General features: G+C 37.1%; 3 protein-coding genes across 4 annotated transcripts in view; 1 reads left to right on the forward strand and 2 right to left on the reverse strand.

Annotated features, from left to right (window-relative positions):
* Positions 1-1,424, reverse strand: part of tex264a (testis expressed 264, ER-phagy receptor a) — a 102,717-nt gene extending 101,293 nt beyond the window's left edge. The window contains exon 1 of one of the 2 annotated variants that reach the window (XM_072452687.1): positions 1,013-1,424. In XM_072452687.1, coding sequence (XP_072308788.1) covers positions 1,013-1,270 — 258 coding nt within the window. In that variant the 5' untranslated portion in view covers positions 1,271-1,424. The remainder of the gene's footprint in view (positions 1-1,012) is intronic. The other variant, XM_072452686.1, reaches the window with a different exon arrangement.
* Positions 1,425-1,784: 360 nt separating this feature from the next.
* fancd2 (FA complementation group D2) lies at positions 1,785-23,798 on the reverse strand. Its single transcript, XM_072452688.1, has 44 exons — positions 23,769-23,798; positions 23,478-23,535; positions 22,348-22,464; positions 22,198-22,265; positions 21,764-21,870; positions 21,506-21,566; positions 21,381-21,433; positions 21,224-21,302; positions 20,845-20,969; positions 20,687-20,774; positions 20,080-20,184; positions 19,903-20,003; positions 19,704-19,812; positions 19,597-19,632; positions 18,694-18,840; positions 17,931-18,065; positions 15,700-15,831; positions 15,044-15,157; positions 14,807-14,916; positions 14,412-14,466; positions 13,996-14,115; positions 13,848-13,921; positions 12,758-12,889; positions 12,571-12,671; positions 11,443-11,558; positions 11,251-11,359; positions 11,066-11,164; positions 10,607-10,701; positions 9,978-10,145; positions 9,054-9,170; positions 8,853-8,981; positions 8,652-8,770; positions 8,059-8,169; positions 7,852-7,982; positions 7,017-7,116; positions 6,815-6,937; positions 6,646-6,739; positions 6,453-6,524; positions 6,329-6,367; positions 6,180-6,254; positions 5,274-5,348; positions 3,591-3,737; positions 2,845-2,934; positions 1,785-2,154 (listed from the first exon to the last, which is right to left on the reverse strand). The coding sequence occupies exons 2-44, from the start codon at positions 23,533-23,535 to the stop codon at positions 2,083-2,085; spliced, it is 4,308 nt and encodes a 1,435-aa protein (XP_072308789.1). The 5' UTR covers positions 23,769-23,798; the 3' UTR covers positions 1,785-2,082.
* Positions 23,799-24,105: 307 nt separating this feature from the next.
* Positions 24,106-26,432, forward strand: LOC140366039 (glutathione peroxidase 1-like). Its single transcript, XM_072452689.1, has 2 exons — positions 24,106-24,412; positions 25,860-26,432. Exons 1-2 carry the CDS (start codon positions 24,194-24,196, stop codon positions 26,208-26,210), a joined length of 570 nt encoding a protein of 189 aa, XP_072308790.1. The 5' UTR covers positions 24,106-24,193; the 3' UTR covers positions 26,211-26,432.
* The last annotated feature ends 236 nt before the right edge of the window (positions 26,433-26,668 follow it).

Below are 26,668 nucleotides of genomic sequence, written 5' to 3' on the forward strand. Positions count from 1 at the left end.
TGACAACAAGGCTAGATTTCTCCCAATGGGACACTGTATCGACTGCTGGTGTCAATGAAGTTACAGTAGGAAGTGCATAAGACAAAATGACCTGGACAGACTAAAGAAATACGAGATAAATGAACAGCTAAGTGCACCAATATCTAAAACTTATTCCGCTTTTGAACTGGATTGGACTTGAACGTGAGGCGGCGAAGTGTCATTTGCACAGACAAATAGAAACAATACAATTATCCGACTTCACTCCTTTACCAGCTAAATTAAGTCTGTTTTTTTATTTTAGTCTGAATTGATGCATTTTTTAATCATTGTTGGTCATGTATTTATGCTTGAAATAAACTAACAATTTTAAAAACAATAACATATTCAGATTTTCCACTTTAGTCTGTACTTTAGTGGTGAATAATACACCACGTGCTTGTCTCCATGAGATGCTGCTGCTGAATTTTGCACAGTATGGCATTAAACTTATCCATCTCCATAGAGACAAGCAGATGGCACCACCAGGCCAAGTTACAGGTCAGATCTCTGGAGAGGCGAGCCCACTGACTGGTATGATTCACGCAAAAAGAAGGAAAAGAGACGAGTTTAATCATATGGCGACAAAAGCACCAGGAAAAAGGTTACATGGTGCGCCTTTAAATGACTTGCAAAACATTTTTAGCCAAATGTAAACCATGTTTAGCCCACAGCAGCTTGAATTCAATGCAAAAATCAGATTTAACTTCGTGTCCAAAACATTGCTCATCAGACAAGCTCCATGAAGTGCTTATCAGCTGCTTTGACCCTTATCAGCTGCTTTGACCCTTTTCAGCTGCTTTGACCCTTATCAGCTGCTTTGACCCTTTTCAGCTGCTTTGACCCTTATCAGCTGCTTTGACCCTTTTCAGCTGCTTTGACCCTTTTCAGCGCGCCCAGGTCAAAGCCGTAATCACAGAGACATCTTCCCACAATCTATTACATAACGGGTCAAACGCAAGCTTTAAAACGGCGGAAAATGAATAAAAATGACCTGTTTGGGGTCGTCGTAGAAGATCGCGATGGTGCGGAGTTTGGGTCCGATGCTGCAGGACTCGGTGTAGGCTGCTCCGCTGTCTTTGTACGATCCCTCCTTGAATTTGTACGCGATTGTGACATTTTTGATCGGAGGTGGTCCCGTCTTTACAACCACTTCGGACAGAAGCCCCGAGTGCAACACCAAAGCCGCTATCGTGACAAAAATGCACACGACAAGGACGAGAATAAGGATCAGGAGAATGAACTCGGACATGGTAGCGACTTATAAAGAACAAGATGGACTTTATTTTTCCACAACAACGCGAAAAATTAGCAAGTTTAAGCGGTTGAATGTTTTCCTAAGCCGTAAAAAGACTGTCACAACGCAGAAAGACACAGTGCAGTTAGCAACGAGTAGTTTGTTTATGTTTTTTTTCCCCAAAACAGTCATCGCACTTCCCGGATGTACCATTCTGTTCGCAGTGGAGGGGGAGTTTCCAAAGTTTTATTTATTTTGTTCCCAAAGTTTAGTTATTTTTTTGTCCTGAATATGAAAATATATACATCTTACATTGCGAAACTCTCATATCAACTAAATTATTTAATGTAAGATAACGTTAGGTGACAAAAAAAAGGAGAGAAAAAAGCGCCCCCTCCTGCAGTTAAGAAATGGTTTAATCTACATCACATGCTGTCAAAAATGTAAATGTCTCCTTTTCCTTTGGCTTCGCTCCTTTGTTTAAAAAATAAATAAATAATACAGACAATTTTAGTTTTGGTTTCAGTAAGAAGTTTATTTTTCTAACGTTTTCTCTTGTCTTTGCGATTTGTTTCTCACAACTGACATCAACAAACAAATAGAAATATATTTAAAAGTAATTTACATACAGTATTATTATTTAATAAGCAAAAACAATGTGCAACATTTTGAACATTAATTTTTAAATCTTGACAAGAAAAAGAAAATAATTGCATTCTTTTGTCTATTGTGGGCTTAACAAAATCAAGTGGTGACATTATTGGACCACTATTTGTCAATTAATAAACTTCAATTAAAAGACTTAAAATCTTGAATGTGCGGTTCTTTCAGTCCGAGTCGTCGCTCATATTCTTGAGATCGTCCTCAATGTTTGTCGTCTCAGAATCACTTTCCTGAACCTGAATTTCAAAAGAAACAAAAAATATATATGCAGAGACTTTCACTTCCACTTCAGTTTAACAGGAATTTGCATAATTTCAGACCTCTCTTTTTGTTTTGTTTTTTACAATACCGTAATACATACAAATAATTGTACACATACTTGACAATTTCAGCCCAGTCTTTACCAAAATACTTTAGTTGTTAATATAAATTCAAAGCAAAGTTGTTGTTTTTTGATATAATACAGTAACTGGATAGTCTATTTTAGTTATTAAAACTCGAAGTCCTTTTAAACCAGCTGCCCTAGTTTACAGTTAACAGACAGTAATCATTAGCCACTGCCTTTTATCTTATCTGTGCACTGCCCTCCACATTTCCAACAGACTTTTAACAAACATGTAGTTTCCAGTCCACCAAGAAAAACCCAAGCCATTACCCGTTGTTGTCTTTTGTTTGATTAAATAAATACGTTTGAAAAACAGGACAAGTGATTAAAAAAAGGTTTGGCTTTTTTTTTTTTAAATCACATGCTAAGTTGTTAGCGCAGGATCCCATCAAATTAAATACGCAAAAAGATTTAATAAAACCGACTTGACAACAGAACGATGTGTGTATAGACTTTTCTCACAGGAAAATGTTGTGCATTTCATTTTTCACAGAGTACCTACACTTTATGTAATGTATTTTTTTGAGGGAATTGACTGTACCTCGTCAACTGGCTGATCTTTAGTGGCCGGCTGTTGTTCCTCTTCCTCACCATCACTTTCTTGAGTCCTCTGTGAAAGAATCTCCTCTCCCTTTTAAGAAATAAAAACATAGAATATAGACTGTACGACAAATATATATATATACATATATATATATATATATATATATATATATATATATATATATACATATATATATATATATATATATACATATACACACACACACACACTATATATATTTATTCTTTCATGTAAAACAATTTAAAACAGACAGAAATAAATTAAAGGAATCTCCCAATGAAACGGTAGGATTTTAATGTGTTCTGACCTAAACCCAAGGAACAAGTCTTTGTCACATCTGTTCAAAACTACTTTTAATCTTTACATTTATTTTCTCATGTGGTTTGCCATTTTTATCGTTTCTGTAATTTGTCTGATTATTGTCTTTAATTGACCATTTTGTAAAGCATCTTTGACAGTCCTGAAAAGCGCTGAAAAGCGCTAAACAAATTAAATGTATTATTATTATTATAATTATTGTTGTTGTGGTAAAAGATCCTTGAAGTAGTAGAATATAATTAATAAGAATTATTTAAAAAATAAAATACATACTAAACTCATTGCAGAGTTAGTTCACAATATCATCAAGAGATTTTGTGGACTAAAACTAAACCTCTTTTTGTTGAAAAGGCTCAGACTAAAACGAACACGGCTTTGATTTTTTTAAACTGGGCTCATTTTACCTTGAGGTTTCTGTTCTTGAGGTTTCCCATCCAGAAAGCCTCCTGACAGTTGTTGAGTGTGAGCATCGCCTTCACCCGGTAAACAAACAGCTCCAGGCCTTTCTTCAGCGCCGGCACGTGATTGGTCAGACTCGTGTCCTGATGAATCTGTGGCGAGAGAGAAACAAAAACGTCTTCCTTACATGATGGAGGAGACAGCCGTGCTCATTTTGACAGGAAAAAAGAAGATTGCATTTGGACTAAATTTGAAAATGGACAAATTTGTTGGACTGTGGAAGAAATGGGACAAATTTATAAACCAAACTCTCCGTCTTGTTCCGTGTTCATTTGTGTTGTTTTGTACATTCGAAATAAAAAAAGTAAGAAAATTTTATTAAAAAGGTTTTTAGTTTTAGTTTTTAGTCTAGATTTAGTGAGTAATTATTTTTTGTTTTAGTCTAGATTTAGTCAATAATTATTTTAGTTTTAGTATAGATTTTGACAATTATACATTTGATTCAATAAATAATATTTATTGAATCAAATGTAAAATTGTCAATGAGAATTTGAAAACAGTATTTACCTAAATAGTAGAATAAATCCAGAGCTATGTTTTTTATATTAAATAACTAGACAGTAAATTAGATGTTTGAAATGAACTTGTGTACTACTAACTACAGCTAATAGTACCAGAAGTTGAAATGTAAGCCCAATTCAAATATAAAATTAAAAAGAATAAAATGTTTTTTGGTGTTTGGAGTAGCAGTGGGTGATACACAAAAATCATTATCTTATTATTTTGATTATTTTGGGGGATTATCTCAATGATCAGACAAAGATAGAGCAATCCAATAAAATATATCTTTAAGGTTGAATAATTGTTTAAAATGAGAGACTGAGATTAAAAAGAAGTGCAGAAATATCACATTATTCTACTATGTTTAAAGATTACACAGCAAGTTTGTTATGTTTTCATTCTTACACTGCTTAATTTTGTCAATGATAAAGTCGGTGTAATCCCTGATTTGTCCAGGAGTGTTCCATTGTAGTCAAAGCTTCAGTTGTTGTCGTCTGGACACGTTTCGACTCTCAACTCTCTAAATTCCTGCCCACTGGGCGGGACCTCCTGATGGTGGGCGGGGCCTACTCAGAGTAGGATAATATATACGAATTCCCAGACTCAATCCTCAGATTGAGAATGACTCTTGGATGAGAATAATATTATTTTTTTTTTAATTAATAGATATTAAAGGTTGAATGGACGATTTTTTTGGCCCAAATCTGAGTCTTATTTCCTCGTGGCGTGGACTGCCGATTAGTCCTGCCACGTATCAATCATAAAACGCACCTATCGCTCACCTGCAGCCGCGTGCGGCTCGTCCCACATTTCCGCGTGTCTAAGCGCATTGATCTATCATAATATAGTTCCCTCAGTGTACGGGACAAAATGAAGACGGAGAAAGACTGTTCGAGCTGACTCAGAAGTAGACGGAAATCTACGGGAGACGAGAGATGCGATGCGATCTTTTGCGCTAATAAACAAACGCACATGTGTGTTGTATCAGTCCGCATGGGGGTGTGCGCATTAAACAACAATCATTTAAGGCAATTGCATGGGCTTAATTTGCTTTACATTATATTTTTATACTAGTCTTTAACTATCTGTGTTGAGCTACTGCAGGTGAAAACAACAGAAAACTGAACCTTGGAGTGTCCACACATGTGATGCAGTTGTCTTGTGCTGAGCTGGAAAGTCTTCAATAAACTCTGGACATCCTCCTAAAACAAAAAACTCATTAAACAGACAATAAACGTGGCAACACTTTTGTTTAGGGACCACATATTAGTCGCTAACCAAGTGGAAATTAGTTTGTTAGTGGTTATAAAACACGCACTATTCCTTGTTAGGATTATAGTGTATTGTTATAGTGTATTGTTTGTTTATGTTTTTCATGTTTTACTGTGCACGCTGAGCTCATTGCACACGTTTCTAAACTACAAATGCCAAATAAAAAGACTGAAACTGAAAGCATTTATTGCCATTAATGCCGAATTGTTAATGGCAGAATAAAAAAAATAATAAGTACTTTACAAATACTTACAAAGATGCATTTAAGCACTTATTATACATTTTTCTATTAGTTAGACAGCAATACGTGGTCCCTAAACTAAAGTGTTGCCATAAATGTACCGGTGCATTTTTAAAAATATATAAAATAGAAGAAACAAAAAACATGACAGACAGGAGATAATAAAACCGAGACACTAAATCCTCTAAATAAGGTTTGCCATGTATTTTGTCAAATCGGTCCCAATGATTAGTAATCTTTAATTCAAGTACATTTTCAAATTAATTGCAATTTGTATTAAAAAAAAAAAAAATCCCGTATTAAAAAGTCCATTGTTATTTGAGCCCTGTTCGTGACATGTGTGATGTTTTTTTTTTGCTGCCAAAGTATATACCAAAGATATCCACCCATTTTCTCCATTGTAAGAGTTTTATGTCTCAGTTTTAAAGTGGGATGTCAATGTTGAAAATAATTTGCTTTAAATTCAACATTTACAGTATAATCCCAACATGCATGATAAGGATGAGCTACATATCTGTACTTTATGCTTCTTAAAGCTGTAATCTAGGAGTGGCATGCACAACTTCAAGAACGTCTCCAGGAAAAGGCGGCCGTACTGAAATGAAAAAAGCAATAATGACGTGAATACAAGCAATGCCACTTTCACGTGATCCTTTCTTTTAATCTCACCTTTAGGCCCACGATAAGCACTGGCCTTGAATCAAAAACCTGCCAAAAAAAAAGTGTTTGTAAATGGTGGAACGAAAAACACAGTGGATCTTTGCCATATTCAAAAGAGCTTTAGTAAACAAACCTTTACTAAGTTGATGAGGATCTGAAAGTCACGAACAGCCAAATTCCATGTCAGCAGCTTTTCACTTTGAACCTGATTTTGTATCATAAAATAAAACATTAGGAGTTTGTAAATGAATTGCATATCTGTTTTACTTTATTATATATTACAGCGTTACAGTAAAACCTGAATACAGCAACATCAAGTGGCTAACCTCAGTATTGTCACCCATCTTTGCAGCTGGAATCCTCCGGACAGACTTTTCCAAAACGGCCATTAAAACTTTGTAAAACACGAGGAAGGTTTGTCTGAAAGTAGATCCAAAATCAAAGAGTTGTTTGTCATTATTTGTCTACAAAGGTTGACCGTGTTTGCAAAAGTACCGGTGCAGGGTGGGCCACGAGGCCGAGCTTTCATCTTTGGCTGCGTTTATGAGTTCAGATATTCCTCCTCCAGCGATTTCCTCCACAGCCTTCAGGACGTCATCAACGTGCTCCAAGTATAAACTGCAAAAATCACTATATTTACCACCGAATAAACGTACAAAATACAGCAGAGACGAGTGAGGTGATTGAGACAAAACACCTGAGGAGAGTGTGCAGAGTTTCATTGAATTTGGTCCCTTTTTCTCGCTCTCCTGTCGCTGTGACCCACTCCTGGTTTAGGAATTGACGAGCGAGGGACGCTGGAAAAATATTTTAATAATTGTAATCATTATCACAATTAAACTGACTCAAAAAGACAGTTTAATATGAAAGACAGCGGCATTATTACATTAAAGTGTCAAAAACAGACACAACAGGATCTAAAACTTGGCGAGCGTTTGGTTATGCAGCCGTGTTAATTATATTTTTGGCTCTAAAACACCTAAACAGCCTCATCGACTAATAAGTGGATCACATAATCCACGAAAAACTCTCCAAAGGGACTAATTGTCGTATGTTAAACCCATAAGATCTGACTTGATTTACTTTCTGATCCCCAAATCTGAAGGGCAGTGACAATCTTCTTCCTTCTTATATATTCTTGTGTTTTTGTTTTAACATAATTGAAAACACGGATTTCATCAATATTACACTTCATTCATAAATATTGTATATCTAGAAGCCTTAAGTCACCATTGTTCAACCTTTATTTGGCTAATAATCTAAATTAAAACAATTAAAAACAGAAAATCTTGTGGACTAATTGATAAAACGAATCACTGGCTAGTCGACTATTAAAATAACCCTGTGTTTAGCAATAAAAACACGTGCGATTAAGTAAATCCAAGATAGATGAGATTTTTAAAATGTCAAAGTGCGCAGGATATTTCCAAAATCCTTTCCCTTTGTTCTTTTTGATATTTGTCATTCTCGGGTCTAAAAGCAAAGACATTGAGTGAGAATCCTTGACGTAAACGCTTAGTAAGTTACTGCACCTTTCTGTTTCCTGTAGGCAGCAGCGTGGCTTCGTTTCTCAGACACCGTCGACAGGAGCCGGGTCAGACACAGCGCTGTGCTCAGACTTGGCATCGTGTTCCTGAAGTTCTGCAAATACTCAAAGCTGCATCTGGGAAAACCGGGAAAACCGCAGCTCGTAATAACATGGATATTCATTCACTTTTAAGCTTTAAATCATCACTTACTTCACCAGCTGCTCCAAGCTCAACTCCGTTTCTCCTTCTTTCAGTCGTCCGGCTAAAACTTGGAGGGCTTTCTTCACTGAGCTCCTCTGACCGGGCTGACTGAACCCAGACCTGAGACACACACAAGCCAGAAAGACAAGTTTGAGACCTCTATTCAAACTGTAATATCAGATCAAATATATATTCTGTACATTTAAAGTCTACGTAGGGGTGGGTGATATTGACAAAAATGAATAATTCTATATATTTTGCTTCGAATACGATTTATGATTTCGAATACAATATTTTAATAATGTATCAGAATGGGATGAATTGTGCCTGTAAATGTGAAGCTTCAAGTTTAGTATAAAAGCATAAAATTACCTACAATATGTGGCACTACAGTAGACATTTCTGTTTCTTTTACAGGTCAATTTCAATAGTTTTTATTCGAGATGATATACCGGTAACAACAATTGCAATATCATCTATTTTTCAATGTATCTCCCAACGCTTTGTGTCGAAATTGAGTAAAATGGAAATAGAGACGACGGGAAAGTCTCAAAAACTATTTCAATACCACATTTACAACATATACTGTTTGTTGTTCTTACCAGTTGAAGATGGTGCTGAGGATCTGCAGCAGGAGCTGATACGACTGACACATGAGGTGATGCTCCTGGAGATCTGTGGCAGGTCCATCCACAACGCCACTGTTCTCAGAGTGTACAGTCTACAAGAAAAACATGTACTTATAGTTACACACAAACAAAATAAAGTCTACATAGATCAATAGATTTATTTAATGTGTAAACCTGAAAGTAGGTGTGGCAGTTCTCCAGATGTGAGCAAAGAGCAGGCAGCAGCTGAACGCAGCCCGACGCAATGTCTTTGGAGCTTTTTTGTTGAAGATGAGAAAATCCAACACTTTTGTCAACTTTACCCTTAAAGACAAACACATTCATATCTGTAATGACATAACAGTCCAGTGAAGCACATTTATGTGTAATAATGACCTTGAGGAAAGGCGTTCTCTTGGCCGGGGAAGCGTGAAGGCTGAACTCTACTTTCTGAAGCATGTCCTCCAACAGAAAGACCAACTCAGAGGGACCCAGTAACACCTCCTCTCTCACCTTTGAACCAACAAGTACACACGAGTACACACGAGTACAACATGAACACATTTATACAACGCTCTTCTACCTTCAAGGCACTCAAAAGTGCTTTGAATTGAAGAACCACCCATTCACACACACATTCACACACACAGACACACACAGACAGACACACACAGACACACACACAGAGACACACACACAGAGACACACACACACAGACACACACACACAGACACACACACACAGACACACACACACACACAGACACACACAGACACACAGACACACACACAGACACACACAGACACAGAGACACACATTCACACACACACAGACACACACACAGACACACAGACACACAGACACACAGACACACAGACACACAGACACACAGACACTGAGGGCAAGGCAGGTTAAAAAGTCAGCGGTATGCGTGAGGCAAATGTGCAAAATGCAATTTAAATAATATAAAGAAAATTTTGTTTTCGTTTTCTTATTGCGGGAGGCCACGGGTGAAATGTGCACAGAATAGACAGTAATTGAGTTTGTAGTAATTTCAAATCAAAATGATCAAAATGGGTCCTATTTACTGGCCATTTTTCAACAATAAAATGCAATGAAAATCTGCTGCTTACTGCAGTGAAACGCATCAAGAGCCTTTCAATTTCTGCATTTTTGAACAGGAAACCAACTCACGTGTTTCTATTATCAAGGCGTTTTAGATCAATAATTGTTGCGCTATTGATTGTCAGTTCGACACTTGTGCAATCATCATTCATGAGATAATTTGACATTTGAACAGATGAAAGAGCAGTTTGTTACCTCAGTGTTCAGTCTGGAGTTGAGGTGAGAGCAGGAGACGAGGCCACACTGTAAAACACTGAGCACCTCGAAGTCCAGCTCCCGGAAAAACGCTCTGTAGCCGCTCAGACTCGCTCCAGACTTCACCTCCTTCTCTTTCTCTTTCTCCTTCTGCTTTTCTGGAGGCTCCTGAAACGGTCAGTACAGAGTTTGATACCACAATATTCAAAACGAGGCGCAAAACAGTTCAGTCTCGCTGTGACTGAAAGGATTTTATCTTTACGTTTTTAAAGTGATGTTTCATTGTAATTTTAATGCATCTTTTCCTGTTCTTTACAACAATTTGAATTCAACTTGCCTTACTAATGGTGATAAAAGCACGCTTTTCAATACATAACAGTAGTGTTTTTAATATTTCCATGTGGTAACTTAAAGTTAAACTAGTTCTGACATAGATCAAGACCATTCTAAATCATTCAAGAAAGATGCATTTTTGTCAAGGCTGTTTCGATCCTATTTCTTGTTTTATTAATTTTGCACATTTTGGATCCAATAAACAAGTTAGAGGGATTCCATTTGATGTACCCGTCTCGAATGTTTAAAATAAATGCACCAATATAAACAGTAACAACTGAATATATTCTGTTGACCTGTGGAGATCCTTCTGCATCATTTGACTCGTCGAGTTGAGAGCTGATTTGAGATGGAGTCTTTCCGGGAGCCTTTCTTTTCTTTCCTGCACTCTCTACAAAAAGAATAAATGAAGAGGATTATCACATAAGAATAATAAGATGTTTTGTCTTATTCAGTGAGCAGGATTCATTAAAAAATAAATACATTTCTTTTGGCACAAATATACAACATTATGACGTAGAAAAGACATTAAAAAAAGACATGTGTCGTAAAATAAAACAGGGGCATTTGGACTAAATGTACATAGCAATTAAATTAGGTCATGTCTAATAATAATGCTCGAAAGCAAAGAAAATGAAAATAAAATAATTGTCATTGTTAGTTTGAACTGTGACAGTGGCAGTTAAATTGAGGTTAAAATTCCTTGATGAAGTGGTGATGTTTGTCAAAATAAAATAAAACATCTTCTTTGTCACCCTTCTTTGCTTTATTCCCGGGAACTCCAGAGCTGGGAATGACTCCTTCCACACTTTCTCCATCAAAGTTGGCAACAGGCGGCACAAAACCAGGAGTGACTGCAAAACAAATGAGTAAAAACGATTTGCTCGCCAAACATGAATCTTCGTTTTAAGAGAAAGGGAAGAATTTGCGTTCCGTTCACCCGCCAAAGCCTTTTCCAGCTGCGTCTGAAGGTACGTGATGTTCTGCAGTCGAGTCATAACTTTCATTTTCATCTCCGCGTCTTTTTGTTTGCAGAAAGCATTGACAACCTTCACACGGACAAGCGAGACACAGAAAATGAGCAGTTTTGTATTAAGTTATGCGTTATTTTTGGACGTGCGTCTGTAGTTGCCTCTCTGAACCAGTTGATGGTGTGAAAGAGCAGCGTGCACAGAAACTCCTTCTCTGATTTGGACAAACTCTCCGCTTTGTCAATGACGTTCATGTCCGTCACGATGAGAGGGCACCCTGAGAAAGGAAAGGGGGATTTTTCATGACAATTCTAAATATTTATGTATGAACAACAATGCTATATAATCTCCTGAAAAACAATAATAAAATACATGTAGATAAAAAGCATGATTATTACTTATTAAAAAATGAATGTTTGCTGCCGGAAGATTTAATGGAAAGTTAGATAAAACCTAACATAAACCCTTAAATAATGTAAATATAAAGGCAAAGAGTCATCATTCCCCGGATGTTATGTTGTTGATTAGTGCTGCACTTAAAGGTGGTATGGACGATTTTTTTCAGCAAATTTTTATCATATTTCCTCGTGGCGTGGATAAATCATTTGTCCTGCCATGTATCAATCATAAAACCCACCTATCGCTCACCTGCAGCCGCGTGCGGGTCGTGCCGACGTTTCCGCGTGCCTAAGCGCATGGATCTATCAGGATGGAACTATATTATAGTTCCCTCAGTGTACGGGGCAAAATGAAGACGGAGAAAGACAGTTCGAGCTGACGCAGAAGTGGACAGAAATCTACGGGAGACGAGAGATGCGATGTGCTCCGTCACGCTAATAAACAAACGCATGTGTGTGTTGTATCAGTCCGCACGGGAGTGCATGCGCACTCCCGCCTGCGTTCTCAAATCGCCGAAAAATCGTCCATACCGCCTTTAACGGTCATTTTAGTTTAGTCAGTATTTAGTCGCCTAGTCAATTGTTTCTATTGTACAATGAGACGTTTTGATACCATTATCAACCAAATAAAGGTTGAAATATGGTGACTGAAGACTTCTAGATAAAGAATAGCCACAAAGAAAGTGTATTATTGATGATTTTTTTATTTCTTTTTTGACATTCTGATTTAATATTTGTCTGTCTTTGTTGTTTATGACATGTGTTTTAGAGTCTGTATAGTCCAGAACGTTTAAGATGATCAAAATACGACTACGGGTTATCAATTGACATGATTAGTCGATTTATCGTTGCAGTGTTATTGTTGATGGTTGAGCAGCTTTATTCTCTCACCCAGAAGTGCATCAATCTCCTCCAGGTCTCCTTTGTGCGTTTTCTCCTCACACAATCTCAGCAAACGGAAAAACGGAGAAAGACACAGCATGGACACTCTCCTAAAAGAAAACATTACATTCAAGTCTAAAATATTGTTTAAATAAATTGCCACACATTCTCTTGCTGATGAAATGTTTTGACTAACTTGTCATTTTGCTTTGTTGTTTCCTTGTGCTGTGTCTCTTTGGCCAACAGGGGGAGCAGGTTTATGGCGATTTGCTCCTGACTGTCATCTTCATCCAAGTTATACATGGCACAAGCAGGAAGCGGAAACGGACTAAAAAATAATAGGCCATTTAAAAGGACACATATTTGTATTGCTTTTGTCCTTTAAACATGCTCTTTACATTGGCATCACATGTTTTAGAACTTATATTAATCTATCTACTTAAAGCACACATTGCTTTATATCTGTGAGGTGTTTTCTCATCATGGTTTGGCTGTAAGCTCTCCATCTACTGGCGGCAGAGGGAATTACTGTGGGAAAATAAACGCTAGCTGAATATTTTTCTGGGGCTGAGGCAAACAAGCATGAATGACGCTACATACAGATTCAGGTGTGTTTTTGATGTTAGAACAAGGTAAGGGTTAAAAAAGGCTATTTTGCATAATATAAATCCTTTAAAGGACACATATTATGCAAAATGTACTTTTTGGAGCTTTTAACCATGTTCTAACGTTGTCTCTTCATCAAAACACACCTGCACTTATCTTCATTCACACTAGTTTGCTGTATCCTGTTCCTGTTCAGTAAGTCCTCTCCCCTCCGAGCGTCAAAAACACTGTGAATCTCCTCGGACTCGATCTGTGAAGTGGCACTGAGAATCTTCTGTGATGTTTATAAAATCTATAAATCATCACCAGATTCTGTGAATTTCTCCCGTCTAATCACCATTAGTTCAACTGCATTCCGACACATGGAAGTAAACAGGTCAGATTGACATGCCCCGAAATAATTACAGTATATCAAACAGTGTGTAATTCCCCCTGCAGCCAGTAGATGGCGCCAGAACAAAGGTAGTACGGGGGTAAAACGGCAGAGACACAGATGTAATTTTGTTTGTTATTAACTTTTTTTTTTACTTCCAAAATATGAGATGCCAAACTAAAAGGTACCCAAGATCATGTTTAAAGGCTGAGAACAATAGAAATAATGCATAATATTTGCCCATTAAGCCAATTAAGTAAACTACATAATTAGGAGTGAAATCATTGTATTTAACTGCAGTACTTACCCTGATATATTAGGACTCAAATCGACCACAAAGTCATCCTGGAAGTCATTCAGCACACTCTTTCCAATTATTTCCTATCAACAATAACACATATCTTGTATCCATCATCACATAGGATTGGCTGTATTTTAATTTCCAGGGCACATACCTGCACATGAGGGTCGAGGTTGGTGATGACGATGAGATTGGCCAGTTCATCGAAATAAAGGGCAGCAGCTTCAGGAGAGCTCTCACTACTGGACTGCACCAACTCCAATAAAGCTGTGAGCTACAACAATCCACATGGACCAAGATTTAACAGCATAACAACACTCCAAAATAAAACATTCATCAGTATTGTCAGAGTGGTTGAACCTAAATGAACGAGACAAGACTAGATTCTGTGTTATAAATTGTACTTTCTTTGGTGTTGAACATATTTTCAGTTATTGTAGTGATTGTACAGTAGTTCTTTTCTATATTCTTTATTATTGCCATCATGCTCGTATTATCTCATCCCCAATTTTGAATAATCAAAAGTGAACAAGAGATCCCAAAGATTCATAAAACAAATGTTTAACTCACCTGTCTATTAGTCTCTTTTGGAAAAGAGCCATTTTGCAGCTCATTCCCTTTTGACCTGAGCAAAACCAAAAATACAGATAAAAAATATGACAATACAACATAGTACAAATGTAAAAGGATTCGGGATTTTATGCTTTTCATATGTAATACACTTTATTTGTTAATAATCTCTATCTAGAAGACTTCAATCACCATATTTCAACCTTTATTTTGTTGATAATTTGTTAGTGTATACCAGATGTAATCGTTTGACTAATTGAAAAATTAATAGGTTACTGCTACTACTGAAATAATCGTTAGTTGCAGCCTTTGTTTTAGACGTTAGGCTTTAGTTTACCTCTTACCAAAGCTTTAGTTTGCTAAATTTGCTTTGAACACGCCCTAAAACAGCTCACCTGCAGGCGCCCATGCTGCCGATCATCATCACGGCGCCAATGATGCCGATCCTCTTGTATTTGGGCACGGTGCTGGAGAGCTGCTTCCGGATCACGATGTGCATGTCGTCCTGAGGAGAGATGCAGGAGGTCAGGAGCTAAATGGATCTAAACAGGCATTGCATTTGGATTCAGCTACAAATGTTTAGTTGATGTCGTAATCAGTTTGAAAATAGGACACGTTTCTGAAAGTTTTACCTGGATGTGAGAGCTTTGCTGCTGCTGCTGTTGTCCAAATGCCAGAGAACTGAGGAGATAGAAGAGTTTACGGATCTGCTGCGGGCTGAGATTGTCCATGTAATCCAGAATACCCTTTAAAACAAACACATTATCAACTTCAAGACCAAGAGTTTTTAATTAACACATTTTGAATTAGCATTAAGCGTGTTATTGCTTGTAAGGAGACTAGTTTAACAAACGCAGGTTTACAGGTTTAGTATAATTCAGTTTCAGCTCAGTTTATTTTGTTTTATTCCCAAAGACTAAAATCAGAATCAGACAATAATAATGATAATGAAAACAAAAATAATAAACGTTAAAAATGTGATTCAAGTATAATATATGTACAATAGGATGAGAAAAAAAAAATACAAACAAAACTTACATAAAGTATATTGCAATAAGATCAGACATAAGTTTACTATAGTGCTTTTATTGGAAGACATTTTATTTTATTTTTTTTCTTAAATAAGGCTCAATTCAATCTTGGTTTGTTCATGTTAAGATTTAGTTTTGAATCTGTTTAAAAAGTATATTAAAAAAATCACCATATTATTGACAGTTCTATAATGAAAAGCCATATTGCAACCTTTTCCCACAATGTGTAGCTCTAGTTTACAAAATCATACAATTACCTTGACAAAAACGGCATAAAGAGACATTTCTTTTGGATTTTCAGTGACAAGTCGACAGAGAAGCTCCAGAGCCATGTCCACTTCTCCTCCGACACCGCTGCACACATGAGTCACAAGAGCTCCAACCACCTCCTGCAACACACAATATATGAAGAAGTGATACATATACATACATACATACATACATATGGGAAAACAAGGTCATATATATCTAAAGAGGTATTTTCATTCATTAAATTCAATTAGAAAGAATATACTGTGATTATAAAAAATAAAAATCAATCAAACTGTATTTATAGAGTACTGGTACTTTACAACAGCAACAACTGAACCGAAGGGCTTTCTACGACGGAGTATAAGGGCCAACCAAGAAAAGAAAAAAAAGCGCTGCACTACAAGAATAAAGTAATTAATTAATGAGAAAAAATACGTTATTTAATGAGAAAAAAGTCGAAGTCAGAAAAAAGTCGTAAATTAACGGCAATAAACTCCTTAAATAACGAGAAAAAAAGTCATTGATTAATGAGAAAAAAACTCCTTAATTAACGAGAAAAAAGTCGTAGTTTAGGCGCCGATTCAAAGTGACGTGAGCAGTTCACTTTCAGCCCCACGGTCAGGACGCAAAAGAACGGGCTTGGATGAGTTGACAGTTTAGAACTACATAAAAGCCTGAAATACATGTTAAAGTGTTTCCTGGTTTTTAAAACGATGTCTTACGTGTGTGTTTATTACAAGACAAGACACTGCCGTTTAGCAGCACCTTTCCTGTTACACAAACTGTTGGATAAACGCTTTACTTTCTCCATGATGCAGCTGTAGTGCATCATGGGCTCAAACAGCAGCCGTGCTCCGTGTCACAGCCGCCCGCAGACATCGTTGTTATATTCACACATGTTCTGCTCCTCTATAGTGTTGTTTCTCTACGTGGGCACTTTGAGCACACTAGTCATTATTCTCTCGTGCTCATTGTGTGCACTTAAGTTTTATGCTCCGATTCTAACCTTTTGTCATCTCTTGGACAAACTCGGTAAAACACACAGAACACAAAACATCCGTCTGCGCTTCCACTCAGCTCCTCCTGACGCCTGGATCATGTTTGGCACAGCCAAAAAGCGATATGTTTTACGCACATGCCATCATCCATACATCATCCATACATCATCCATACATCATCCATACATCATCCATACATCATCCATACATCATCCATACATCATCCATACATCATCCATACATCATCCATACATCATCCATACATCATCCATACATCATCCATACATCATCCATACATCATGGCATGAGCTCCAACACACGCGATCACACAAGTACGTCATTTTACAGGTCAAGGACCGGACATGAGGACACTGCACCGGGGAAATGATTGTTTGTAATGTCTAAAAGACCCGCATTATAAAGATCGACATCTATTGTGGGCTTTTGTATTCACTTTTAACCAAGCACCATTTGCGTCCTGGTGGTGGCGTGTTTGTGCAATGAAGACAAAACACAGCGCTGTTACTGGACTGTACCATTATGCAACACTGAGGGGGGAGCATGTAACATGGTGCTGAAAGTGAACCGCGTATCTGACTTTATTCTCTTTAAATTATGAGATTTTTCTCGTTATTTAACGAGAAAAAGTCATTAATTAATTAATAACTTTATTCTCGTAGTGCCCCTTATACTCCGTCGTAGCTTTCCATAAGTGCACAAAAGATGTAAAAGACAAGTCAAATTTCTATGCAAAACAATGCTACAGTTAATGCAATAAAAGAAAAATGCAAATAAGTCTTTAGCTTGGCTTTGAGTTTGAACATAAGCATCTTAAATGTGCTTCTGCAAGCATTACAAAAATATTATCCAGCCAAGAGTTCCTTCATAAAAGGTTTATAATTAAATAATACAGTGGACAAAATAAAAAAATGACCCACTAATCTCCAACAAATCTGAACTCAAGTAGCAGATTGTCACTTATTAACATTATACTATCTTGTTTTAATGAAATTGAAAATCCTCCAAAAGATTGTAATGGATATTTTTACTACAAAATAACCCTTTTAATTCAAATGACATTAAATTTAATCTTTTTACTTAATATGAAACTATTCCAAGCACCTCCTGGCAAGTGCTCGCATCCCCTTGGGGGAAACACTGGCCTACACAGCCACAGGTCTTTTCAGGGCGGCTAATATTCCTGTCGGTCAGCAGATCGGCCCCTGGATGAAGCTCACCTGTTGGCAGTACGAGTCGAAGGCAGTGAAGGAGTGTCTGTACATGTTTCCTCCAAACGGCACCACGCTGGGGTCATGAGAGCGGACCAGACCCTGAGCCAGAGCCAAGATGGAGGGGAAATAAGAACGCATCACCTGCAGAGAGGAAAGAGTCATCAACATACTTTAATTGTCGATACGTGAATAAATAGTGTATGTTTTTGCGGTGAGGTGACATAGTTTCTTTTAATTTCACCATTAGCTCTCAAACATTTACAACTAAATAAGAATATGACAATCTTTGTTTTACGATTATTGTGAGAAGAAACATACACATACAAGAAGAAAGGTTAATCTTTAAATTGCTATGTGTGTGAAATTTAACTTTCTAAATTATAAAGTTCAGTTAAAGTGACATAAAAGCCAGATAAAAAAGCACTTTCTATTTAGGTTTGGCACAGACTGAATTTAAATGACTAAATTCTTCAAAAATTCTCTTAAATATTTAGTTTTTTTAGTTTAATTCTTTAGCACGCAATAATCACAATAAACGACGATTAACCTCGGCTTTCTTAGTACAAGACCTAAACCAGAACTAAGACAAGTTCTAGTACTAAATGTTTGAAACGATTCTAAAAATGATGAAAACACTAAAGCGGCTGACGATTTTGTGTACCAAAGTTTGAGAGGCACTGAATTTTTTAGTAAAAAACATTTCTGTTGCAGACCAGTAGAACCAAAACAGTTTTCTTCACTTCCACAGAGGCATCATTTCTTCCCTGACCTGAGCGTAGTCCCTGAACGTCTTCTGCAGCAGCGGCTCCAGGAAAAGTCCGCCCCTCACTTTGCTCTTCATCACTCGCTCGGCTCCTTTGCGGCTCTGGTTTGCGTTCGTGGTGTGAAGGATGAACAGGGCCAGAAGATCGACCACCTGGAAATACGGCGTAGAAAATGTACAATTCAAAAAACGTGGCTTTAGTCGATCAAGATTTGTATTAGTTAACATTAAAAGGTATTATATTACTGCTTTACAAGGCATTATATTCAGCAGAAAGATGGCAGTGTGGACTGTGTCAGATGGATTTGAAAGATTAATCATGAGTTTATTCTGCCTTTTACAAATAAATGTGGTGTTTTTGCTGGTACGTTTTTGGATAAATACTTTATCTTATTAATTCCCTTGAGCTTGTGTATACTTTTTAAAGCTCTTTTGTCTTTGCACTGTCACTTAAGATTAGATTTTTGAATTAGTCGACTAGTCAAACGATTATTTCTATTGTATATTGACATTTTAAATACATCATCAACCAAATAAAGATTAAATTATGTTCACTACTGACTTCTGGACAGAGAATATTTATGAATTAACTGTATCTTTGATGAAAATATAAATTACGGTAGTTTATTCTTTGACATTTTGATTTAATAATGTTAGTTTTAGTTACATAATCAGTCAATTAATCATTGCAGCCACTTTTAATCTTCAGTCTACCATAGTTCTAGATGGCACAGTTTGCAAACGTTTCCTTCAGGTGATGCTGCGTCCCAGCCGCTGGCCCAGAGTCTTGATTGACTCTTATTGACCAATACAGTTTTGATAAAGCATTTTATTTAAACATTACAACTCCACCTCTGCGCAGCACAGTACTGCAGTATCGACTCTGTAAATCTAATGTATGACTATTACCTTATGGTCCTCAGGCTCATCCACTGCCTCAATTGCCTGATAAAAATAAGTGAATATCATCATAACATTTGAAAATAATAGTAATTCAAACCACAAACAACACAAACCTTGAGCCAAGCCTCCGATATCGTTTTCTGAAACCGCACAGCCGTTTTAATGCCGTCCAAAATCATAGTGATACTGTCCTGATTTACTGCTACTACTTTAGCGTTGGGCCTGGTCAGAAACAGAGGAGATAAAATACTAAGCCAAAATATAGATACCAATTTGATAAAAAGCTAAAAACAGCAAATCCATTTAACTAACGCCTGTGTAGCTTTGTTGTTTAGTCGGTTTTGAGAGTCTTGTAGGACTGATGGGAGAAGGCACTGCTCCAGCTCCAATTTCTTCCTCAGATTTGACACCACCTGCACAAAGAGTAACATAAAGCAGCTTGCAAATATCACAAAACATAATTACACTTGCGTTATCGTCGGTCCAAACCTCCAGAGCGTCCGAGGCCGAAACAGAGTGCAGGATAAACTTGACGACCACAGGGAGATCCTCCAGTTCAACAGCCGCCAGCGTCGCCATTACAGCCGCGCGCACCTGGAGAAGACAGGGCTTCATTCATCCCCTTCATTTAAACTGTATTAACAACTATTATTTACACCTTTGTAACCAAAACAACTAAAGCGATTCACCCGTTATAACTAATCAGAAACTAAAATAAAAAATGTATAGACTTCAAGCAATAATTCAATTACATTTATTGTCAACGTTTATGGCATAAGTAACTGGTGTTTTGCTTATCACTTTGGCAATATTATTTACTTTTTTAATTGACTACCACTATATTAAAAGGTGACCGCTGTAACTTGTTAGGGTATTTTTAAGCAACATAAACACCTGTAAATTAATAATTACATCTTAGAGAGGTTAAATTCCAAAATCCTTCCTCAGATGTCTATGCCTTTATTAGAAGGACATTATTTTAACTAAATCCTGATGATATTTGACAGCCATTTGATCATGAATTAGGCGCCAATAATAGAGATACAGAGGAAAAAGTGTGTTATAGAAAAGAAGCTTGTCTCATGATCATAAATACCTCAATTAGAATGGAGGAGCTGAGGTTGAGGCTGGAGAGAGCGTCCAGGATGGGAACGGTCAGCTGGGTGTTTTCCTGAAGCAAAGAGCTGTGGAGAAGTGACAGGTGTTAATGAAAACCACCTGCACGAGCTGAGACTAACGCAGATGCACTTGTACTTGAGCTCTCGGGCGATGTCGTTGTGCTGCGAATCCTCCAGAATCTCGGGTAAACTGGTGATGATGTCCCTCTGAACTTCCACGGGGGCAACAGACACCAACTCAATCAGTTTAGAGGCCAACTCCTGACAAAATCAAACCCCAACAATGTCATTTAACTCACAATATAAGGTGAAGGATTTGGAAAATAATCTAATCCGATCGATTCATATTTCGTTTGTGAATAGATTTGCAATTTTTTAGTCTGAAATGTTTAAAGTAAGACAATGATGTTCTCATTGAGAACAGCATGGTACATAAATAGGACCCATGGAGAATCTGTGTCTGCTTATCAGGTTGAATCAGAATGAGTCATGAAATCCCACATTTTAGGAGTTACCTTGCTGTCCACAACTCTGTCCAGCCATTTGAGCTGGTTAATTATCATGCGAGGGATGCTCAGGCCTCCATCACTTGTTCTAAGGCAAAAGAAATGTAAATACAATCACATCTACAAATGCACCCAGAAAAATAATTTATTTCATAAAAAGGCATACCCTTCTAACATAAATTCAGGAACCTTTTCAAGGAGTGTGTTAATGATCAGCGTCTACAATAGAAAAAGGCAGATGGGAAATACTGTTCATAATAAATGTAAAGTAAAATAGTGTCGTGTTGTTACCTGCAGCATCTCGACCCCCAAAAGCATTCGAAGTAAACTTTCCTGAAATGAGCTGGAATAACTAGAACAAAATGAATTCCATTAAACTGTGTTTAATGATGGATAAAGTTGATGAATATAGACTCAACTTTCAAATATTGTTGAACAAGTCAATACATTCTAACAGGTATCAGTGTATATTGATGTAAAGAGACAGGTTAATTATAGTAATAATAATCCAATGGATTAAACGTTTCACCATCACAGTGTAACGTTCACCTTGAGTCTTCAGCCTTTGCACGAGGGACACAGGGAAGAAGACTGTTTTTAAACCGTTCAGCATCTTCAATGTGAGCCTCTAACCCTGTGATAAACTCCTTTACAATCTGGAACAAAGGTTTAATGTCACTTTATGGGACCAAGACAGACCACAACACAACAGTAATGCAGTTATTCAAAAATGTATTCAAGGTCAAATCTATATTTTAAAATAAAGTGTTAGGTGATGAAATGGTATCGTTTCCAATAATGAGATTTCTCCCACGTGAAGTCAAGTGCGAAGGACAAGAAAGAACCATCAGGTAAACTTAAAACAAAAACAAAGTAGAAACATTGCACTCTTATTAAGCTAAACAACATACAATTTGCAAACTGAATTTCTCCTCCATAATGTTTTTTAAGTCTTAAATCTTCTGCTGTGAACACAAACTCACGTCAGGATACTTGGGGCTCTTTTTAAGCCGTTTCTGGATCCTTTTTTGGAAAACGACCTGGTCGACACCTGAAAGATAATATGCAATAAAGGCAAGCGAGTAATAATATGTAAAGCTCAATCACTGATTTATTACTAAATTCATAATTACCAATTGTATTGGATTCACCACCATAATTGAGAGTGACACCTGCTTCCTGAAGAAACTGAGCAAAAACACTTTGACTAGTCTCCTCAGGAGCATTAGAGCTGCGACTCTTCTTTTCCTCTATAAAACAGTAAAAAGAATCAGTCGTTTTATGTGTTTGCTCTACAATAGTCACCATTTCATCTAGGGCTGGGTATGCCCCAAAATACATACAATACAATAATACGATACTAATCCTGTTACTTGGAACTTGATACGATATGTGTCTTGATACATGGTTATCCATTAAAACCAGTGTTAAAGGTTTAAAATAAAAATTATGTTTTGAGTAGAAGAACAAAAAACATTGGAATTTCATGGCCATAATGTCTTCAATATCAGAATGCAAATGTCCTATGATTAAGCCACAATTTTCAATTCTCAGATTCAGCCTTGATGCAGAAGTATGTAGAACTTAAGTGTAGAACTCTGCAATGTAAAATAACTTCATGGTATTGCCAAGAAGTCACGATATATCACAATATATTAAGTACACCCCTGATTTCATCTTTATTTATACCTTTTACATGCTTTATAAGATCTACTATTATGTGTTTGAACAATGTGTGTGTTAAGTTGTAAGCAGTAGGGAAAATTTGCACACGAGTAAAAGTAGTGACATGGCTAAACATTTACTCAATAAGTAGAAGTAAAAAGTATACATTAAAAATACTACTCAAAGTACTATTCAACAAAACCTGATTAATAAAACAGTTTAACTAAGGCCAAATTTGGTTGCTTTGAATAACAATTCACATATTCTCTAATAGTCTGAGTCAGAGCAGGTGATGCAGTGATGTTATGTGAGACTGTAGGTGTAGAGCAGTGACAGTACTAAAACACCCAAGCATCAGGGAAAACCTTTAACTGTAGCTAATTATAATTCCATTACAAAGTTTACTCAATTCCAAACGGGTTTAAAAATCAAAAAACAATATGACCGGTGCCGGTGAGTGTGTAATTTACTTTCCACCCTGTGTTACTGTATATTCCTGGTGAGTATTTGAGATGGGTTAGATATTATAGCAGGAGACCACTCATACTGGTAATTACTTTCAACCCCTGTGACTTGTATTTAGTCTTTATGAACTTACTGCTTGGAGCTGAAATGCTCGTCTCTTTCTTATCCACTGCTGATCGTCGTTTCCTCATCTGTAAAACGTAAAGATAAATATCACCAACAACTAAAACCAAGAACCAGCTCAAATGTAAGAATGTAATGCTGCATAACTAACACAGAAACAAAAATATTACATCAGCTACGTCAGTAAACGACAGTCATTTCACACATATGTAAAGAAAAGCACATTGTAAAGCATGCCATGTTACATGATGAACATGTCTTTTGCTGTAAACTGTTTAAAAGTAATAAAGGTAAGACCTACTGTTGTATTATGCTTCTTTACCTTACGAGATTTCCGCGCCAATGTGTATACGTCATCAACAAGCGACAGCCAAAGATATTTACGTTCAATTCACCTAAATGCCATTTTTGTTGTAATAAACGTACAAAACCACACATTATCTGATATCACCATGAAACTTGACAAATTGTGGATTATACGTTGATCACTTTGTACTGTTTAACTTCCGCATTTCACTAAGATAGTAACTTTAAAATAGTGCATTTTTTTCAATTATGTATTCACTCCTCCCATTTGTAAGATTCGTAATTCTCTTGGTGTGTTTGTGCTCTTTGGTCTGATCTTGGAGCTTCGCCGTCAGTATCAGATTCTGTTTGAGTTCGATCTCTCGAGAAACACGCACCTTCTTCTTTCTCTTGCGAGGAGGGATAAAGTTTCAACGCAAAATGGCTTCTGCTGAATTCTACAACATCTCGGCCAAACTCCTGTCGGGGGAGACCTTGGATTTTTCGTCACTTCGGGGAAAAGTTGTCTTGATTGAGAATGTGGCATCTCTCTGAGGCACGACCGCCAGGGATTACACCCAGATGAACGAGCTCCACCAGCGCTTCGCCGCTCAGGGGCTCGTTATCCTGGGCGCTCCCTGCAACCAGTTCGGCCATCAGGTGAGCCCTCTGCACCAGCCTCCACGTACATGGACACTTTTCATTTGTTTTGCATATATTTGACCTTATAACGATCAGAGCACTAAGCCTTTCAAGTAGTTGCATTATGGCTGTGATATATTAGTTAGTTTTTTTTATCTTCCTCTTGTTTATAGCCTTGGTGTATTTAGATATACATTTTATTTACTTTTATTGTACTCTACTGTACTCTACTGGCTCCACCTACTTACATTGTTTTGCATAGATTTTGTCTTAATATTCAAAACAGTGATCCATATTTCTAACTGGGTTTTGTGCAGTGTTTCCCTTAGGTTTATACAGAGACTACTGTGGTGCAAACAATCCACATTCGAATCATTTTATTTCAAATAATTTAAAGAATTAGAGTATAGATATCACTTATTGCCTCTTTGAAAAGTACTAATTACAGATTACATAATAGTACATTGTGTGAGCTACTATGTCCTATTGTTTTACCCCTTTCTATTCAGCTTGTTTTTGACTGATAGTAGACATTAATAATCATTATTTGACCCAATAAAGCTCAAATTTCAATGTACCACAAATTATTTCGAAAAAAAAGTCGCTGCCTGTGCAATATTAACCTCAAAAATAATTGTTCATTCTGTTGATATGCTGTAGTAGTATAGGCCTAAATACAACAGACTAACAGTGTTTTGCTTATTTCATACTGTTTATTTTGTTGCCACAGTATCGTTTTCTTACTTCCCTTTCTAACAAACTATCCCAACTGTGTTATGGAAGTTCCTTAATATGGCATTGCAGTATGATTTATATTGACGTAATCCGTGCCCTTCAAAAGATAATAAAAGTCTAATGTGCAGTAGTTATTAGTTAACATTGTATTGACTGAAATATTGGGTGTGGCAGTGGCTTGGATAGGTGTATTATTTACTAGAAATGTTGAAATGTCCTTAGAGGAAGAAGGAAGTCAGAGGGTTTCACGTAAAGGTTTGCGCAACTCATGCAAAAAGGTGATTGTTATCTTGAAGGGGCAAAGCTACTGCCTTAGGAATGAATGTAAAATGAGGAAAAATATTTAAGCCCATTTGTATCCAAACCAGTCTTTTCATTGGAAAAATAGTTACAAACTGAGCTTACTCAGGTCTGCAATCAAATGAATTTTGTGGCATGTCCCACACATGGCCCAATCAAAGTATTCTGAATATGTGGAAAACTTTCACTTTGAGTCATAGTGTAAAATAATAGTGTAGGTCTACTATAGCCATGCTCTGAGCAGTGATTAGTCGACTGAAAGGGGCCGTAGATTGTGCCCTTGAAACTTTTAAGTATCCACAACAAGCATAACAAATAGATGAAACCAGTATAATACCAATAAAAGAATAGTCTACTTATAAAAATTTTGAAAAGCGTATTAAAGTCCCAAAATGATGAATTAAATGATGCATTATTCTATGTTTTGTAGGAGAACTGCAAAAATGAGGAAATCCTGTTGTCGTTGAAACACGTCCGTCCGGGGAACGGCTTCGAGCCCAAGTTCCAGCTGTTGGAGAAGCTGGAGGTGAACGGCAAAGACGCGCACCCTTTGTTCGTTTATCTGCGGGAGAAACTTCCTACGCCCAGCGACGACCCCACCTCCCTTATGGGCGACCCCAAGTGCATCATCTGGAGCCCCGTGTGCAGAAACGACATCGCCTGGAACTTCGAGAAATTCCTGATCGGTCCGGACGGCGTTCCCTTCAAACGCTACGGTCGAAGGTTCCTGACGAGCGACATCGAGGGAGACATTAAGAAGCTGCTGAACCAGGCACGCTAAGGCCGTTCACGCGGAAACAAAACGTCCAAAGCACCTGTGCTCTCCATGGTGTCAACGGGTTTGTGTTCTGTGCTTTTACTCAATGAAGACGTCCTCTGAAGCCACTCGTGAGGGGGCCGTCCGAACAATGTAAAAGACGGGCGTTTGCAGATGTGTTGGTGACATAGAAAGCACAGGAATAATGTTGACGATGATCAATAAAAGCTTTTTGCACAAGTTTAAGATGGTCTATTTTCTTTTAGCAGTGCTGCACCTAACGATGATATTAGAAGTCGATCAGTCAAAGGATTATTTTTTATTGTAAGTGCATTATCAATCATCTTAAGGTTGGGGGATGGTGACTGAAGTCTTCTAAATAGAGAATAAAATGATGAAAATCTAACACAATATTAATATTATGGCCTCTATTAAATCCCATAAGTCATAAAAAAGTTGCATCCAAATAGCAAGAGAAAAAT

Source organism: Eucyclogobius newberryi, unplaced genomic scaffold (assembly GCF_026437365.1).
Source record: "Eucyclogobius newberryi isolate DKJ021-1_F unplaced genomic scaffold, fEucNew1.0.hap1 SCAF_19, whole genome shotgun sequence".
NCBI classification, from domain to species: Eukaryota; Metazoa; Chordata; class Actinopteri; order Gobiiformes; family Gobiidae; genus Eucyclogobius; species Eucyclogobius newberryi.

Coding starts and splice junctions, on each gene's coding strand:
- fancd2 (XM_072452688.1), bottom strand. CDS start 23,535: ATGAGGAAACGACGATCAGCAGTGGATAAGAAAGAGACGAGCATTTCA. Junction 15,832..17,930: donor TCGACTCGTACTGCCAACAG/GTGAGCTTCATC, acceptor TGTGTGTTGCAG/GAGGTGGTTGGAGCTCTTGT. Junction 8,771..8,852: donor ACTGCCACACCTACTTTCAG/GTTTACACATTA, acceptor TTTTTCTTGTAG/ACTGTACACTCTGAGAACAG.